Below are 20,824 nucleotides of genomic sequence, written 5' to 3' on the forward strand. Positions count from 1 at the left end.
TCATTTAATTCCATAAAATCTCTCAGGATTATTGTTATGTTATGCACCTACCACACAGAAGTGTTTCAAGGATAACTGATATGTCTGCATAGCACTTTGCATTCTTAAAGTACTATATAACTGCCAAGTATTAATAACAAACCGCAGAAAGAAAGCTTATTTCTACTTTCCACCCAAGGAATTAGTATCTGAATTGTAAAAAGCATATGAATCCACTGAAAATAGAATATATGTTTTAAAATTTAAGGAGGATATGCTAAATGACAAAATTACAAAACCAAAATATTTCCAGAATCATTGCATCTTTCTCCTAGGAAAGTGCAATTCTAGTGGAAGAATCCTGTTTTCACTACAATCCTGGTTTTTACACTCTCTTTTCCAGCTGACTTGACTGAAGTGCAGACCATTAATATCTGAAGTGCCTTGTTTTGATTATACTGGCCTTTGCTGGTACCAATCTAGTTAAGGTAGCACCAGGAATTTCCAGCATAAAACATATTTACAGGTTTATAACTTGGCTCTAAAAATTCTACTCCAAAAGACAGTGGGAGGCAGAAAGGCTCAGATGAGTGCATTATATTATGTATCCTATGTGATGCATACTCGCTCACAATAGTATGCGAAGGGGAGGGATTAACTTTAACGCTGAATTACCCTGTTTCACAAGCCGCCTAAAATGATACTTTTAACTTCCCTGTTTCTGTAATCAAAATAATGTTTTGTAAGTGTTTCAGCTAATTAAGAGCTTAATTTGCCCAATTACACAGCTTGGCTTAAATCATAGAAGATGATCAATATAATATAGGAATTGGAATGTCATGTCTATTGATCATATTTATACACAAACATTCTCCCCCCTTCCTCCCCTCAGAAGTCAATCGCAGCTTGTCTTCAAAGGGTCAACCCCCAGGTGATGGGATGCTGCGGACTGCCAGCAGCACAACGCTGCCACTCAAAGAAAAGGCTTAAATGAAGATCAAGGCTGAATAAATTAACTGTAGGCGTTTGCCTTTTTGTGAAAGAGAAACTCCCAGGAAAGAGCTAGAGTACAGACAGCTTTGCAGGTTACTTCAAATGCTATTCTTAAAGCAACATGTATTTCTGGCCTTTGGTATTGTATTTCCCTTAGCCCACATAGGAACACAATACAGCTCTCCACTGCCGCACAGCAACATTAAATATAAAAACCTGCCATTAAAGGCCAGAGGGTAATGGCATCAGTGTGGGCGACCCATGCTCAGGTAGTGTTCAACTATTATCTCCAGTTTAAGTAGGCTGAAAATACGCAAATCCAGCCAGCACTGTTTTTAGATAAAATTGTCAGTTTTATGGATATTTATAGTATGTGTCCAGTCTTGCAGAACTCCATCTTCCTCCACCTCATCTGTAATATAAACTGCTTTTAGCCCACATTAATACAATGTGTTACTGGGATACTTTTCACATTTTGTATAAGTCAGGCAGCAGATCAATACCCAGCTATGCTGAGGCGGGGGAAAAAAAAAAAATCATTACGTTAGGATCCTGTTAAAAACACAGACACCAGGAGGATGAACCTGATGCACAGGCACTATTCCATCTGGATGCACATGTAGATTACTACTTATAAATACATCAGAAGTGGCTTTCTTTCCAATATATGGCTTTAAAGAATCCTACAGATAGGACCTTTGGTATATATCCTACATCAAATCAGTCTTGCCTCAAAAAAATTTAACTTCTCTGGCTCTCATGAGAGCTCTTTCTTTTGATCAAAAGTTTCCACCCTCTGTATCAACTCCCTTACCCATATACTTCCTGTGGTGAAATCACAGCACTGAAATTGAAACAGCAAAGCTATTTCCATGACAGCATCTGCTGGTGACACAAGCTCAGGTTTATAACTTTTCCTTGGATCAAGGAGGAGTAAGAGGATTTAAGATAAAGACTTTAGCAGCAATAACAGTAAACTAAAAATCAAAAGGAAAGCAGCCACACAGAAAAATATTTTTTAAAAAGTGTAAGTTCTTCTATTATTTGAGATTGCCTAACGTGAAAGTCTCCTTGGAAAATTCACTGAGCATTTGGGGTTCCCCCCTCCAGTATTTTTCATAGACAAAAAAGCATATACCCCACCTGCATCAGAGCACTGGCAACATAACATAGCAAGAACAGATGCAGGTCTGGTTGCCTCAGAAGTAAAACAGACCAGCCAGACAATCCTCTTCCTATTGTTCTCCCAACCCCACCACATAAGAAATAGAAACTGATACCATGCCCCATAGGTCAACAAACTTGAGCTCTATGAGACGATAATTGCAGAGTTGAGATTCCTCTGAGACACCTTGCCTCCAGCTCAGCAAAGTTTAAATCAAGAAAACATCAGCTTCAATGTCCCAGAGCTGACCTTCACTAGTGTGGACTTGAAGAGAGAGAGGAAAAAATGGTCTCGGGGAGAAGCTCCAAAGCACACTTCACCTTTGCAACGCATCACTCATCCAAAGAAATGGTTTGCAAATATAATTCAGGACTCGATGTCCATCATCTTAGAGGTGTTCAAGCTCTTCTCAGTTTCACAGAAGTCAATGGAAGCTGACAGCAGTAAGCAACTTGCACAAACAAGTTACTACTTACTACTTGTAAGATACTGAGAGAAGACTGGAGAGAATCAAAGCCATCATGTTAGTACCTGCAATGAAACTCGTGTGTTTTAAGGGGTTTTGCTGCTGTAGTTTTTAATTCTCTCCCACTCTGCTCAAGTGACTTGGCTCTTTGTTTCTGTTGGGCTCACGGTACCATAGATCCCTTCACCACCATGTTTCATCATTTCACAACTCCAGTTGCCACGACAACAGGATGCAGCTTATCTGTGCTGTTTCCATATTTCCAGTTTTTGTTGCCATAACAACACAATCATTCTGGCTTTCTACAAAAACAGCAACTTTAAGCCATGTATTCTCAAGGATGCAGGATTCATTGTACGTGTATCTTCATGAGAGAAGAGATTTGTACAGGCAATTTGTAAATTAAGCTATTTTTTCTGAAGGGAGATTTTTCACTCACAAAAGTGAAAAGCTGACAGCAATTGCCAGAGGCAGACTGCTGAGACATCTAAAGCCTGGCCTTTAATAATAGCCAGAGTAATATAGCACTAGGCCACTTCCGAGTGGGGACTCCCCACAGTGTCAGACTGTGTCAAACTGCACAATTGTTATGTGATGTGAGTAAGTGTCCATACTTGTTTCACCCAGGCAGATCTGAATTAGACGCTAGATGCAATTCTCCAGAGTTTTAACCCAGTGGCCTCCCCATTATTACCAGCACCACCGCCATGCAGCTTTGTGTTTGAAGGCCCATTTTAATTCTGTAATTCAAGCTGTTGTTGCAGATTTCTTTTCAGACACTGACCCTTTTCGCTTTCAGGTGACTGCATTTTGAACTTTTATTTACAGGAAGTGCACATTCATAAGACTGGTGAGAAAATGTTATACAAACACAGCATGCATAAACACAAAACAGTGATGGCTATGAGGGGTATCAGCTAACATGGCACTGTAACTTCATTACACCCTCATTTATGTACTTCACTAATGAGACAAGCACAGGTGTCCAACACGGTCCCTCACATGAGATGAATAACAATAATACAGTCCAACCTGCTTTAGCCATGCTTGGTATCCAGAAGATATAAGTTGGAATCCATCTTTTGGCATGTGTATTCGGGGCTAGGAGAGAATAGACATAAAGAGAGACCTCCTTTTACACTGGGACCTAGCTAACCTAAGTCTAAATTCTGGAGCATTTTAAACAATGCAGACTTTTTTTTTTTTTAAGCCACATATGAAGGTTTAGTCCCCAGGTTAGTTCTTGTTTACTCCTCTGATATCAGCTGCTTTAAGAACACTCTTCTAATAAAGCCAACACAATTTTTATGGTCTCCATCATTTTATATTTCAACTCAGTATACATAGGTATTTCTTTAAGATTTCCACACAAATGCAGTTGGATAAGCATAGCCTCTGTGGTGGGTGCAGTAGCAGAGACTAATGGTCATTATTGCTTTTGCCACTACATAAAGCTAAATGGTGTCAAAACAGCAGCAGTCAAGCTATGAGAGTGTTTTTACAGTCACCATCCTCAACATGGTCAGACCAGACATTGGACAACATGAAAACCCCTGAAGAGGTGCAGCCTTAATACCAAGGTAACAGGAAGCTTTGCTCACACACAGCCTTAAATTATGCCTCAAACTGATAGACAAATAGAATCTCCTCCCCATTTATTGTTTTCATGCTTTATCGGGTCGAGGAAAAGGCAAGATACTCAATTGCTCTGGAAGCACAAAACATATATAAGCTAGAAAAAAGTATGGAACAAAAAAATGAAACAATGCCTGCCATGACATTCATTTGCAGTTCAACGATATTCTCACAATCAAATGGATTCAACTGTTGTCCCCCCCCCTCCAAAAACATACGAAAAAGAGATGCTTAGAAATTAAAATTACATCTAAGGAACAGAATGAGACAGGACATCCACAGACACTGCTTCCAGAGATCTTTCTTACTCCTGGAAACTACTTCACAATCCCTTTCTTAATTCACTGTACCACCAAACCAGCACATGCGTGCCCCTATCACTCCTGGAAGGCTGGAAAAACCTTTCTCATTTTCAGAATGGCTCTATTCAAGGTGAGTTTACCCCCATTTGTTCTTGTGTCAGCACAATATTTAGTTTGTACAAACTGTGTCCACCTTGGTACTTGTAACACTAAAAAAGACAATTGGTTGGAGAGGAAAAACGTGTCACCACTGAATGACGAACCTTCACAGCTATGGTGGGGCAGTAGTCCAGCCTTGGAATTTGAAACTAAAACGAGTCCTAGAACAGACTAAAATCTTGCCTCTAAAGAAAAGTACACATGCAAGATTTCACAATATACTTTGAACATTATCTCTCCAGTTCAAATTGAAATCCTCCTAAATCTTTCAAAGCAGTAGCAAGATTATGCCCTGGTGTCCTAGACAGTAATCTCAGTTAAACATGAATTATAATAACCACCATTGTGCTGATAAATTAAAGTCAAGTATATCTGGTTACTGCATTCACCTGCTGAGTTTGGACTTGCAATGCTTAACACATTAACAAACTATGTTTTTAGGGGACTCCTCACACAGCTAGAAGCATCATGCTCCAAGACCTAATCCTTACTTCAGCATTAACCTCACGGGTGGTTGGTCTCTCTACTACTGTAAAACGAGGACAATACTCATTTAACCCACCTCACAGGTTTGCTGAGAGGAACTGCTGACGTTTCTACATGCCTTGAAAATGGAAGAAACTATATGAAGTCCTACGTATCGAGCAAGAACGCTATAGAAACCCACGTTTTACTTCTGGCTCAAGTGTTTGGGCTGCTTTTTCAAAGTATCCCAGCTCAGTATACTTCTCAAGAAAAAAAGAGCCTTCATAAACAAGCAGAAATAACGAACTTTTGAAATCAGCATCGGGAGTAAAGAGACGTGAATATCAGTCTCTGATCTGCCCAGGTTCACACAACAAATCTGTGAAAAATGACTTCATTTCTTTCTGTTTCTGTCACTTAACCTACAAATTAAAGGATCACAGTGAAGCTTTCTCTTAGGACCAGCAGGCTGCTTAACATTTGTAATGCCCATCAGTCCAGAGTAGTTTGAGTAATTGATTTAAGGCACTGATTTAAACCATTTAATTTGAAGACCCTGGTCCTGCAAATACATAAGGATATTACTAGATCTATTGCCATCAACAGGATTACTCTCATGCAAAAGTCTCTCCAGTATCAAAGATAACACTGTATTTCTACTTAGACAACTCTTAGCAGCACAAGTTCTTTGTGACTTCAAAATAAAGTTCCTCGAGTATTAGCAATAAAAGTAATCAGGACTTCCAGCAGATTAGCAACTACTGTAAATTTGATTTATTTTTCAATGCTGACAAGTTAAATATACAAATAGTAGAAACGAAGACCCATCACCCATCCCTCAGCACCATACTTGCAAAATCCCCTCAGCGAAGTATGTCTCCTCTACATTTGATAAGCTTACTCTCATCTAAGAGGTAAATACACTATACAGAAGAGATGCAAATTTTATCAGTACAAGGTATGTCATTACCCTCATACTGCTGCTCATACCATTAAAGTGGGATATTTGCACAAGCGAGCCCTCATTCATATCAAATTCAAGCACTGATAGAAAAGCGTAACTTAATTAAAATCTCTGTAGCTCTCGTTTACCAGCATTTAATGCACACAGACCCACCACTGTCTGAACTTTTACAACCAACCTCCTAAATTTTAAATTTCCGTGGTTCTCTGAGGCATATAGTAAGTGACCCCCAGGAATGTTTCCTTCAGCAAAGACAAGCAATTAAATAAGTACATCTGGTTAAAACTTTTCAAATTTCAGTGTCTGAATGACAACAGACATGCAACTGCAAAATTAATGAAGAACTCCTCATACATGCTTGGTAACTTAAAAAAAAAAAAAAAATAAAAAATTGCCCCTCTTCCCCCAGCCTTTAAAAGATTTGGGACACAGACAACTGCCTTGTTTGAAAGCTGTATTATTTTATCAATCATTACTAAAATATTCCACGATTATGATCCATTCAAGGCAATTCCATCAGCAATACAATTAATTGCCCAGCAAGATCTACTCATTTTTGTATTTTCATGAGCACACACCGTTTATGCTCATCGTTCAATATCATTCGTAAGTGCAGTATTTATTTTCTCTTAGCATCTGCTCCAGCATTTTCTGTGACTAGAAGTCAGACTGGTAATTTTCCTCTCTCTTCCAACAGCCACCTCAAAAAGTAACTCTGAAAGCACTCTGTCTGTTAACTTCTATCACGCTATTTTGTGAATATTTCACATTTTTATCTAGGTGAGTGATTAACTTGTAATACAACCCTAACAACTTCCTTTTCCAAGACATCCACGTTTATTATTGAAGACTTGCTTTAAAAATGAGCCTTCCATCACTGCAGATGGCTAATAACCATCAGCGACTTATTCACAGTTCTGAAATGCAATTTTACCCGGTATGAAATGCCTACTTTCTTTTTAGTCTTTTGGTGGCCACAGAACTTATATATTACCCATATATTAAATTATATCATTATATATATCGTAACTGTCTATAAACCCATGAGCCAGAATAGCTTACTTTGCTCATCTCTTTTTCTGCAACCCGACTTTTTTCCTTTAGTAATCTACTCTTCCGATTTTTAATCCATTTGATTTCTGCAGTCCCTAGCAAGGCCTAGAACAACAGAATGATTTCTGAGAACAAGTCAGTAATTTAAAATTCAGTGGTACCCCTCTTCCCTTCCCTACAAAGGCTGATTTTTAGAGGACGTTTAATTACAGGCCTGAGTTCCTATTTTCTAAGCCTAAACACAACCCCTGAAGGCTTACAATATTTGAGTCACAGCTGGAGCTGTGGTTACTATACAGTTTAAATATCAGCCTCTTTACTGTGCAATTTGTTTTGAAAATCAAATCAGATGCCGTGTCATAAACAAGTGCTAATTAAGTACTGAGCGGAAATTGGGCTTTTTTGTGCAAGAAGGGTTCTTAAATATCTGCATCTTCACTTCCATAAGAAAGGATAAATATGTCAAGAGTGATAATTATAAAAGGAAACCTACTATGGTACTTGCAAGGCAGTACTGCTGCTTCTCCATTTCATCTGCTTCCATGTAAGAAGGAAGGGGGGGCAGGGGGAAAGTTGAGACCTGTATGAAATATATATACACTAAGGATCTTATGAATCTGATCATATAACCCATAATGCTTCCTTTTCCCTCAGAGAGGGCATTCACTCTGGGTTTCCATCACATACGATTTAAACACGCAAGCTAAACCCATCTCTCTCTGTCACTGCAAGGCAACAGTGAAGCTACTTACATTTTCATTCCTTTTAAGTTATGATCTACACACAGTATTTATTTGACGATAACATTGCATTCATTAGATATAACAACTTGTTTGATAAATATCAAGTAAAGAACAGGAATAATGCATTTTAATAAGCTGAAGGTTGCCTCTGAGTAACAATATTCATGACTCCATTAACTAACAGGCTCTCGGCTACAAAGGCAGAATTAGATCTGTCAGTCACTGACCCGGGAGGGCTTGGCCAGTTGCACTGAAGACTGTCCAGTTGAGATGACTTCCACAGCAAAGGAAAATATCCCCTGTGGCCTAGAACTTGTCAATGAGTTTGTATGCATTACAGCAATAAACTGAATTCCCACTACAAAATATACAAATTCATGGTCCCCAACAGATACCTTACTCCCCTGTCAAAAGCAGTACTCAAAATAAAGCACAGTCAGATCTGTGGACTCCAATTCAACAAAACCAAAGACAAGATTTCAAAATCTTTCATTATTATCAAGAGAGAAAACCATGAGGGCTCCGATTTCAAGACCATAATCTGACAATATTTAAGCGTGCTCTTTGTAAAATTTGGTAGAAGGAATGAAAGAGCGCTGAGTTGGTTGACCGTCCGATTTCAAGAGTTTGATCCAAACTCCTTCAGAAGGACATGTCACTCTTGAACAGTAGGCTCTGACTCTGCCTGCAAACTTAACGAATTCACCACACGCGATGAACATGGCTACATTAGTGAATTTGTTTGGATTATGTTGACCAGGATCTGCTCCAAAACAACTCCTACTGGAGAACGTTTATTGATACTCCTTGACAGATAAAAAGGCACAATTTTTTATACACTGCAAGAGCAGCAGCTACCAGGAAAACTACTTTTGTAACATGAAACACCTGGATACCTTCTTAAGGGCTCAGAAGAATACTAAGCTGCAGTATTCAAGACCAAACGGAGACCTGTGACAGCACCCCATTAATCTCTGGACAAAGTAACAGCAAGCTCTGTGAACATGCCTACTATAGCAGTGCAAAGAGATCCTCTTCGTGCCCATAAGTAAAAACATGCTCGATTTCACAACCACTTGACATTTTAAGTCGGAAATTCAAGTCCTATATTCAGCCTCCTTCAAGACTGCAAGATCTGCGGTGAAGAAAAGAGAAGCTATATTTCACATGCTACTGTCTGAACTTGTGCCATGTAAGTATCCAACATGAACAGCAGCATCCCCAGTGCAAGCATTATGTATAAAACAGAAAGCTGGAAGCTTGTCTAGAGATCAATAAAACGAAGCTGATGCCTTTTAAGTATCTTGTCTTGTCCAGAGAAGAGTCAGAAACCACACCTGGATTCTCATTTTTCACTGAGACTCAGAGCATCAAGAAATAGAAAATTCTGTACTTGACAAAAAAAAAATGACAGCCAAGGTGAACAAAATTAACAAGTCTGGAAAACTACGATCTCCATAATCAGTAAAATCAGAAAAAGTGCTAACTTTCACCTTCCTCATCTCCTGCTGGGTTTTAGGTAGCATACGAAAAAGCATGCTGAAGAGATGGGCTAGAGGTCTGTGGCAAGTATCCTGGAAGGAAATCTGCAGTTCACACATTAAGCAGAAAAATTTGCTAGAGGAATATTGGGGTTTTTTTCCTAAAGAAATGGACATGCTTTCAAGAGCAGACTCCTGCACTCAACCATCACGTTTTCTGTTTAGCTAGCGAGCTCTCGTCTTCTGAGCAGACTCCAGCACTCAAGCCAAGCATTCTCCTGGTCAATAAAACAACCAAAAAACTTCCTATTTGCAGAATGGCCATTCTATCCCAATTCATTTTCCTCCCAAAGCGCTGTGCTACAATTACAATGTGCGACCTACTCACCCATCATAAGTAACTTGGAATTCGTAACTAATTGCCCTAAGTACTTACTGAGATATATTAAATTTCCTTTACTGATCTAAATACCCTGTTCTGATTTCAGCTCTATGACAGTTCCCAACTCCGTGAGACTGGCACAAGATGCAAATGCTCCTTTGCTTGGCTTAACCAGAGGAGACTCCTCCTTACAACAAGAGGTTCCAAAGAAGCCTGCTGTCTTGGAGGACTATGATGCAAGAATGAAGCCATGGCAACAGAAGCAGCTGAAGATACCCAAGGGGCAGCCTGTGGCAGCATCTAAGAAGACTAACCAGAATGAGCCTAGAATGTTGCAGAACTGACCGGCCAACCGTCAAAACCCAAAAGAGCCCAAAACACCAACAAACAGTATGTCCTGGCTCCCAAGAAAGGCAAACTACTGAGATTGAGCACTAATAGCTATTGCCAAAACGAAGCAGTCACCATATGAGGCCTAAGTAAATCTACTCCCAATTTAGAACAAATTAGAATTAGTGCTAGACTAACCCAATCTTCTTCTTTAAGAAGATCACTGAAGTCCAGACAAATTAGAAGTAGTTAAGCATTTGATAGATGACTTGTAGGAAGTTACTAGTTAAAATGGAGAGGATTAGGATTAATACCAGAGTTATAAGGAGGATAAGAAACTAAAAAGGGTAGAGGATCACAGGTTATTTTGAAAAAGGAACCATCAAGCTGTACAGATATTGATCCTTGTTGAAATCCACTATTAATCTTGAAAGTAATGTTAAAATATTCTCACTAATGGCTAAAACCCCCAAGAATTACTAATGTGCTAATGAAATTGTCTGAAGACAAAGAGACATCATAAATACATAGAACACAGCATCGTGAAGACCTGGGTAACAGAACCAACAACAGATGTAATTAAATTAAAAAGTAACATTATTTCCATTATAAAGTAGGGACTCAGTAACTGAGAAGAGGCAAAGAGGTCCTGGGATATGTCACTCATTAGCTAAGGATGGTTCATTAATAAGATGCAGCCATGAAGATGGCAAATACTACTACAGGATATCGTACCAAGTGAAAAATTCCCAGAAGAGAAAAAATAGTATTACTGCTTTTGTGCAAGGAAAAAATAAAACTTTTCCTGGAACATTCTGTATAGCTCTGGTCACTCATGTTCCAGGTAGATTAATCAAATTCTGCAGCTATTTAAAAAGGTCTGCTAAGGTGGTCAAGGGTTATAGGAAATGTCTTATGACAGAAAGAAGAAAAAAAAAAACAAACAAACAAAAAAAAAAACAACCCAAAAACTTGTTTAGCCTGACCAGATCCAGCTCAGAGGAGAATATGATTGCTCTCCACAAATATATGCAGATGAACACAAGGGAGCAAGAAGAGCTGTTTAAGCTCAAGGACAACATTGGCAGAAGAACAAATGAGAATGAATTAGCCATGAATGAAGTTAAGCTAGAAAATAAGAATGAGGATTCTAGCTTTCAAAGTAGTCAAATTTGGCATAGCAAAGAAAATTCTACTCACGTAAGAACTGCTTTGAGTAGCTTGCAAAAGGGACTAGACAGTAGTCTAGGGACTGCCAATAGCAGACTTGAACCCATGCTCCACAAAACCTGTTCCAATCCCATATGGAGATGTTTCCTCTCACTGATGGGCTCTGACTGTTTTGCCTCTGCATAAAGTCTTATTTTAAGATCAGTGACATAAAGACATATAGGAACATCTTCTTGTCAGTAAAAAAAAAAACAACTTTCAGGACATTTATGCTTGTTTATAAACAACAGCTGTGACAAAGTACAAGAGCAAAACACTTCACTGGAGTCATCCCAGTCAAAAGGAGAAAAAAAAAAAGGAAAAAAAAAAAAGTTACAAAAAGAAATTTAACAAGGAATGTATATTTTTGGTTTTTTTAAACCTATTAGCAACAGAAAACACCTTGTGTTATATTTAAAGAGGGTGTTAACACTGTCAACATCTGTTGAGATGCTTCCAGGACCCATCTTCTAAAACAAGATCGATCCATCATTTCTTGAGACTACACCCACTTCTCACTGTTCTAATTTGCAGGAGATGAATGATAGCTGGCTGCATTTCTCAATCCCGTTGAGAGTTTTGGCATTTAAGAATGAAGGGCACTGAGCAGACCCAATGAACTACCCCCCTGGAGAATCGCCAGCATCTTCCTAACAGACAGAATTAGGCCAACTATCCATAAACTAAAAGCAACTCCCACATAAACACTGCGCCATTCTGCAACGCTCTCACAATAAATAACAAATGATGTGTGTAGAGGGAGAGTGACTACATTGTATGATGGACTTTCATGCTAGACTGTTCTTCTCTGAAACAACTAGAGACTGTTTTGGTTGCTATACGGGCAAGCCTGGAAATGTTAAAGTTTTCTTTTCCAGGCAGAATGCAGTCTTGCTCTGCTTCATTTCCAAGCAAAGACAGCCATCATCTTTCTCCCAAGTATTTAATCCATCCTCCTGTATTTGAAAAACAAAACAAAACTCACAATCTGTAAGAATAACGTATGTCCTTAGCTGTAAATATCAAGAGAGAGGACTCCTACAAACAAACAGAGAGACTCCACATGTAGGCATGAAGCCAGCTGATGGGAAAACCACACCAGAGTTCTACACTGGCTGGTATGTCCCAAACTCTCTTTCTACAACCTTCTTCAGACCTGTTTTGCTCCAGGTGCTTCTGAAGAAGATCGGCCATCTAGACTACACTTAAGTTAGAAGTACGCTTATTACAGTTTTGCTAACATACCACTGCATTTAAGAACAACTTCTTCATTCCTTCACAGCACGTCCCTGCAACTTTTCCCTTCTTACCATGGGATGAGGGAAATTAAACCGGCACTAAGGCACTTTGCCTCTGCTAGTCCAAACTGGTTACTCCAGTGGATTCTGCCAAGAGCTTGCACAGCTCCTGCTCACAGACTGTAAACACTTCTGTCCTTCCCTCAAGAAGACTGGAAAGACCCCTTGCCGAGCTTTCCCATTCTTCCTCATTCTCTCCTTCCTGCTGCTCTCATCAAGATGAATGCACAGACCCTGTTTCAACAGTGAGGGGAGGAAACATTAAATCAGTTGTTTCTCAATTCTTAGTTACAGAGGAGCACTAGAAGCAGCTAGAGAATGCAAAATTTTGATCAATCCTTTGTTTCCGAGCAAAAATCACTGTGGAAAAGTGAAACAGTTTAACACTGAAAGTCTTCGTTGCCGTTTCTCAAACTTCTGCCATCACAGCTAAAAAAAATCTGGCTGTGCACACAGAGCTACAAGCAGGCCGAGCACCCGTTGGTAAATGGAACCACAGAACTTGCAGATGAAAGAGCAAAAATGAATTTTAATGCAGTTTTTAGAAATACTTGTCATTGTTTCAGCATTGCCATTTAGTGAATGGGACCGATTTCTCTCTCAGTAGGGGATGATATTTTAATGATGTAACAATGTACTTCCCAGAAGAAAGACAAGCCTCATGAGGCAGATTAAAACTAAGAATATTCAGATCCCATTAAAAACAGACAGTTGCAAGCCATTTTTAAAATTAATTTTGTTTAATGATAAAATGTGTTATCTTAACAGGTGGCTAGCCAATTGTAAAATTAACCAAAACATGGTCAGAAGCACAAGGCTAGCTATTAGAAGAACTGGTTTCTATTTATTCTGTCTTCAATTATCAGTGTACCGTATGACCCTACACAAATTCCTCCAGTCCATGACCCCGGGCAAATTTCTGAGCTTCAGCTTTCTCTTTCTGCAAAGCAGGGGTAATATTTGTCCAACACCAGAGTTCCTCAAGACCTCAGATAAAGAGACATTGGAAAGTACTGTTGTTTATTAAGCAGGGCATATTTAATGCAACTCCCAGGATGTTTACTTTCAACAGTTTCTGCAGAATCAAGAAGTTTTTCTCAGCACTAATCAGCATCCTGTCAAAGAAATAGCTTTATGTTTGATTGCTTATTAATTGTATTTTGAACACTTGCTATTTAGCTGCAGCCACTGGACTCTGCTATGCTACAACTCATTTTCAGTTTCCACAGCTAAACACACACCGTATTCAGTCCTTCTGTGCAAAATGACTTAATAGATAAATAATACATCTTGATGAGCAACTCCCAAATTGTAGGAAGGAGGAAATGAGGAAGACTCAAGGAAATATGATGGAATATTAGAAACACTAGCTAAATTTGCCACTGAGAATGGCTAAATATTACATAAATCTCGCCAGGTTAGAGATGACACAAAGAAAGCAGACAAGGAAGTGAGAAAACATCCTATTCCATCTACATTGTTGAATTTAGCATGAAATTTTTATACAACAAAATCAAGTTGCTCGACTTACTGGTTTCGCTGGTCTTACATGTGATCTGATCATTTATACCCTAAATACCAACGCAGTGATCACTGAGAAAATTAATATAATGAGAAATGCATCTATACAGATGAAAAAAGTCAGTGGAATCCCTTCACTCAATTCTTAATAAAAATTCATCATTTACAAGTATAAATGACTCTCCTTGTAATAGAAAATAACTACTTTTCCTTAACAAGTTTTATGATACAAACAAACTACCATCACAGTAAAATCCAAAGAAAACAAAACAGCAGATGAACACATTCACTCAACATGTGCACCCAGTCAACATTCGTACGTCAGGAAATACTTTCCGATCCCCACTTTAAATGGTTTTAGAGTCTGAAGTGAATTTTAAATGAGACCAGATCATGAAGTTTTCTCTGCCATTTAACTTCTAGTCTCAAGTCATTCTTTCCCCTAATTCAGTAGCTGCTGAAACATTGAAAATAAACAAAACAATGTCATTTTATATTTTCATCTCATTTACGGCCCAGAGATCAGAGCGTTGTTGGCCACTGGAAATGCTCCAAAGATCACCATTTCATTTTTTCTTCATTAGGCACCTCTTAAAGAGGCGATATCCAAACACTGCACGTTCCTACCTCACCTCTAGAGATAAGACAAAGCTACAGAATAATTTTATTCTCTTCCTCTGAAATCTCCATTTCTTCTTTCCATATCAAACCACTACAGAATATTGAGAATGTCAAGGCCCCTGTGCCTGTCTTGTATCTTCCAAGGATTATTTAGGAAACCTTTTGCCTAACCAAAATTTGTGGTTAGAACAGTCTGCTTTATCTTACTAATGAGAATGATAATTTAGTACCATATACTCATGAGGAATTATAGCTCTGCTGACTGGCAAATAATTTGCCAAGGCAGATTAGTTTAGCTGCATAAAATAAATATCCACCTGCACATACTAGCACTAATCAGGGCGTGAAATTAAACTTTTTATTCAGTGGGAAATAACTGCTGCAAGGCGGCGATTTAGTCTGGGAAGCAAATATTAAGGTCAGCCTATTCTCTCTGATGTTTATAGTATATATTACAGTGCGGAGAGCACGGTGCAACAAATTCTGCTTTTTAAGTCTATGAAACTAAATACTTCAGTGATGCGATAGCAAATTTGCCATTTGCTTTTCTAATTGCATACATTTAATGGAGCAAAGTGGCTGAAATGAAACATTACCAGAGAAGTGAGGGTGAAGTTACTGAAGTACCAAAGGCCTGCACCAAGCACAGAAAAAACTACAACACAAAGTTTGGGGCAGAAGAAAATAAATCAACATTTTCTTTACAATATACTAGTCCCAACAAATCCTCAAACTAAGAGGATGTTATTTCAGTTCTGTTGGAAAAAATTACTAAGCATGTTTAATATTGAAGCAGGATTTGCAACTCTGCATTTAGGGGGCAACTCTCTGCTATCACAGCTGTTTTACAAAAAAATATTGCTTTCAGGCCACTCTTGCTTTGGATACCCAGGGCTCTCTACCACAACGACCACAATTCAAATATGTTATTAAAAAGACTATAAGGTTCTCAAAACAGAGTTTTATAATAATAACTAACCAGTCCTAGGTCTTAAAAATCCCAGTCCTACTGACACCATAAATCATACAGGTTCAGTGCAAACAGAACCTCTTTTAAAGCACCAGCTTTTGTCCATCTATTCCATATATATACACACACACACACACAAATAGAAGAAAAAAAGAAAAAAAGAAAAGAGATTCCAAGTCTATTACCCTTCTGGTCTCCTATTACACTGACTATGCCTGCTAGTTATGCAGAAGCTCTTACAACCACGAGAAAAATTAAAGAACTTCAGGTGTTTCTCTCATACAGAAAAAAAGAGAAAAAGCCAGAAACAACAACAACAACCAAAAAACCCACAGACGCATCTTAAAAGACAACCAAAAAGGCTTTGGTTGTCCTGTGAAATTGGAAGGCCATCAGGACCTCCTAGAACCATGTCAGTCAGAAATAAAACAAAAATGGTAATTTGGGGGTGAAACTGAAAAAAGGCGCTCATGAAGAATGCTAGCATCAACATCTTCCTATTTACAAGCCAGGAAATTAAATGAAGTACTGCAAATTGATTCATTCAGAAAAACTGAGAAAGTGAAACTTCATTAAATATCAAGCTATTGCCTCCCAAACTGGTCAGGTACAGCTCCAAGAACTGCTAATTAAACACAACTGAAGTTGTCACTAGTCCATTCAAGAAAACAGATGTTGCTTCATAGAGCTTTGATATTTTTCTTAAATACCTTTCAAAATGAGGAACAAAAAATATGAACTCTTATTGAAAGGGCTTTATTGTATTTTTATAGCATATTACATACCTTGTAACAATCATTCTGTTAAGTGTGAATGTCAGTTTTATTTTCTGTCCCTTTTTTCCTGGCTATTTACAAGCTTTGTAAGAATCGTTCCTTAATTAAGTCTAAACATAGTTTTATATAAATGGATTCCTGGAATTAAAAACGTTCAGACTTAAGAAATGATTGTTACAGAGACTGTAACAGGCCGTAAAAAAGAATGCCACTTTAAACAAAGATTTCTCATTTTAATTAAAAAGATAATCATCAGAACATTCGTACACTTAACAGAACCATTTGAAGCTACTTTGAAAAAATATCTACTATTCTATGCAGGCATATGTAGTTTACTTTATATGACATTTAATCAAAGTCTCAGTTGAGCCTATCGCACTCATACTTTAAATACTGTATCTACAGTTTTAAACACTTTATTCAAATATGAAAGTTACTTATTGAGCACCTCATTTCTAGTACTTTTGTAAATGATTATGACAACAGAAATCCCACATTCTTGAAGGCATAAAACCAGAGCTCTGTCAGGCAAGGGGTTTTTGGGAGGGGGGTTTGTATGTTGGTTGTTTGGGGTTTTTTTAAGCCAATGGGTTCACATCCACCTCTCCTTCTAGCTTGTGCATCAGTCTCTTACACACCATACTTTATGAAGAGTGTAGTTTTACCTGTAGTATTGTAGAGACATGAAAGGGGGCTGAGGTGAACTGAGACACATTCCACTCTGGTTAAAATCCTTGGTGTCGCTGCAGAACACTGGACTATATAATTTACAAGATCATATTTTAAATCTATGAACTGTCTTTCATTCAAAAAAAGCTCTGGAAGATGACATGTAGAATACATGATAGAAAACACTCATTCACCAGCCAGAAGAGTCTTTCCTGGCCAGCAGTTGCTTAGTATTACATAATGCTAATACACAGCAATTGAGTATCAGAAATAATTTAGGCCTTCTTAAAATACAGAGGTAAACTGAGTAGGCAAACGAAGTTAAATAAATTACTTAATCCTTAAAGTATTAGAGTATACGTATCATAGCTGACCACGGATAACTAGGAAACTGGTAGCAGAGATTAGCCAAATGTAACGCTGCTTCATTGGCAAGTAATCAAGCCCATACCAGGCAGTATGAAGGCAGCCTTCTCTTACTCCCATCGAAAAGCTGCATAGACATGAGCACACAGAAAAAAAAAAACAAACACAGATACTTTAAAGGAAGATAATTTCATTTATAGCATTAGCCTTGGATGAAGTCTCCCCGTGACATTTTTCTATTGAGTTAGACACAAAAGTGAAAAACAAATCGCCAGGTCCGCCTTTCCGACACCTTGTGACTCAAGAGAGCTGCGCAAAGTCAATGCCAAAAATTAGATACTGATGTTTTTACTTGGAAAAACTATTATTTTCTAGAGAAGCACAAAACCACTACCACCTACAGGGCCGCTTTTCAGCGTGAAATGAAACCTACCACAAATCCATATCAAAAACAAAAGTACTAAAAGCAGGAGAGATAACAGGTCTCATGAATTTCAGTATTCACCTACAATGGCACTTGGGAAACTCTCAGGGAAAACCGATAATTAAGAGCAAAGCCCACCTCAACCCAAACTGAGAGCCCACCTAACAAGGAAGGTGTATGTGAAGCATATCACACACTTGGATGAACAAGATAAATACACTGTGAATGATTCAGCATTAGTTGAGAGGATGCACGAGCTGATCTACTACCTCTATGTAGATAATTGTACCAACGCCATTACTGCAGTACCTAAGCGCTTTCTGGGTGCTAGAAGGCAGAAACAAGACACTTCCTAGGAGGGCCATGCTGCTCCTTGCAACTGATACCTCACGTATCAAAACAAACTACCTCTGCCACACCTCCACGAACACCAAAAGACCCCACCAAGCCTGACAAAAACTTTACTTCATCAGCAAAATTAAAGTAAGAGTCATGTTCTAGATGGGCGTGCGCTAAAGCAAAAGCCTGAGATGCGTCAAACAAAAGCTTTTCTCGCTCGCAACCTGCAAGCAAAAATACCCTAAAAAGTTCAGAGGGGACAGAGGGAAGCCACATCTTTCACTGCACTTTTTACAAGCATTTTGCATACAAGAGGCATTTTAATAAAACATTGAGGAACTCGGTTTAGCTTTTAGTTCTCAGCGCAGCCTGATCCTGATAATTCCTCCCTTTATCTGGTGCTCTTAACAGAGGCATCTCCTGTAAGAGCAGCTCTCTCTCACGCTCAGGTCTCTAAGTGTCAGGGAGCTTTATTGTTCGAGTGGCACACAGCCAGCTGCAAGAAGGACAGGGATTCCCCCCAGTCCCAGGCTCAACCTTATTGAAGATCTCAAACGCCTGGACTAAGCCCTTGGATGGGAATCTTAGCAGAGGGGGTGAAAAAAAGCAGCATAAAAGAAGTCAGTGTAGTATGTTCACAATGCTGTTTGGCAGGAGACAAAAATGTCTCGGCAGAAACTTTTCAGGATATGAAACTCACTATCTAGAGGCAGGTTGTAATTAGCAAGCTTGGCCAAACACAAGTGCAACAGGAACTGGGACACTCCTTCGGCCAATCACACACCAAAGAGGGTAGTTTATTATTACTAATTGCTACCTTGCCTTTTTAGGTATCCATAGCATTTTCCCACTTCACTGAGCTGAGACTATAAATCTGACAAACTTGGAGACCACTAGCAAAGGGGTCAAAAAGTCTCAAGAGAAACAAGTTCTACAAGATTCAAAAACAGAAGCCAAATGAGTGTTTTGAAGCTCAATTAAAAATTAAAATTTGCAACTAGCGTTTCCTCAATTTCATTTTGGGCATATGTTCTGACAGCTTAATAGAATTGCTTCTTCTTGATGAGCTTAGATTTAATTCTGTACCACTGGAAGCACTAATCCAAAACAAACTTTTAGCAAACATTGCCAGCCATTTAAATTATATCCTTAGGGAAAGAACAGTTTGGGGCACCCGAAATTTACATTCAATTCAGTTGGCACCAGTTTGTTTTCATTTCTAAATCTTATGTTTCTGGCCAAAACACTTAGAAATACCAACAAACGAAGACAGAGAGAATGAAACTACAGTTTAAGTGCATCGTGCCTCACATCTAAGTAAACTAGCCACATTTGAAGAGCATCTTGGATGCAAGAACCCCCCCGAGGCTGTTTTCCACACCAAAGGCCAACTCGCAAACCTAAACAATGCAAGTGCTCTTCACATTCACTATCGGTGATATGCTGCTGCTGCAGCAGCAGGTGAAAGATTTAAGCCTCAGTATTTACAGCTCTCATGGCAGAATGGAAGGAAAAAATAAAATAAGACTGCAGAGAGATGGTGCGCAGTACAGAAGGGTAGTCTAAGGTGGATAAACAGGGAGAAAAACCCAAGAATTATGCGCGCCAGCCCTCCCGCTGCCTCTGGGCCCCTCTGCCAGCTCCTGCCACACTCGAGCTGAACTTCTCCCACTCCCAGGTGGCACCTGCAGCCCCCTACCCCCCCTCTAGCACAATTATACTTTTCCATGGATTCTGGGGTCTTACGCACTTCCCAGAGCTCTCCCCCCCCCGCCCAGGCAGTCCCCTCCCCGCACCCCACGGCGCCTCTGGGCCCCATCACCGCCCACCCCTAGGCCGAGCCCCCCCCGGCCCACCATACCCGAGAGGCCCAGCCACCCCCACGGTCCCCTTCCCCATTGCCCCCAGCCCCATTTCGCCCCCAGCCCCATTTCGCCCCCTTCCCCAGCCCCTCCTCATCCCTCGCCCCTCCCCCCGGCTGCCCCTACACACACACAGACAGACACACACACAGACACGCGCGCCCACCGCCGCCGCGGCCCCTCACCATGAACTTGAGGGCCTTCTCCTGCAGCACGGCCTCGGCCGGGTCCATAGTCCTGCGCCGAGGCCAGGGCCGGGGCCGGGGCCGCCCCTCCTCTCAGTGCCAGGCCGCAGCCAGCGCAGACAGGAACCTGCGCTGCCCCGCGTCGCCCCCCCCCCCCCCCGCCACCGCTCCACCTCGCCCCGCTGCCCGCAGAGCGCATGCGCCGCCCGCAGGCCCACGGGAAATGGAGTCCCCGGCCGCCCCGCCGGTAAGGGTGCGAGCGGCGAGACGGAACTACAGGGCCCGAAAGGCCTTGCGGCCGGGGGCACGCCGGGAGCCGGCTGGCGCATGCGCCGTCCGCGGGAGAGGGGGCTGACGGGAGCTGTAGTACGGTGGGGCCGTGGCGGTGCGACTTGCGGGCAGGGGCTGGGGAGGGAGGCAGGCGGGGGGAAGCCTCTCTCCACAGGGACCATGTGGGCCGATTCCAG

General features: G+C 40.2%; 1 protein-coding gene across 14 annotated transcripts in view; it reads right to left on the reverse strand.

The window, feature by feature from the left end:
- The window catches only part of BTRC (beta-transducin repeat containing E3 ubiquitin protein ligase), a 118,679-nt gene extending 98,141 nt beyond the window's left edge, over window positions 1–20,538 (reverse strand). For 2 of the 14 annotated variants that reach the window (XM_074590112.1, XM_074590114.1), the window contains exons 1-3: window positions 20,358–20,501; window positions 7,675–7,761; window positions 3,636–3,704 (exon numbers count right to left, since the gene is read on the reverse strand). In XM_074590112.1, the coding sequence (XP_074446213.1) occupies window positions 3,636–3,704; window positions 7,675–7,761; window positions 20,358–20,405 (204 nt within the window). In that variant the 5' untranslated portion in view covers window positions 20,406–20,501. Of the gene's footprint in view, window positions 1–3,635; window positions 3,705–7,674; window positions 7,762–20,357 lie in introns of all 14 variants that reach the window. The other 12 variants (XM_074590119.1, XM_074590117.1, XM_074590123.1 and 9 more) reach the window with 10 other exon arrangements.
- Window positions 20,539–20,824: the final 286 nt, after the last annotated feature.

Source organism: Larus michahellis, chromosome 6, assembly GCF_964199755.1.
Source record: "Larus michahellis chromosome 6, bLarMic1.1, whole genome shotgun sequence".
NCBI classification, from domain to species: Eukaryota; Metazoa; Chordata; class Aves; order Charadriiformes; family Laridae; genus Larus; species Larus michahellis.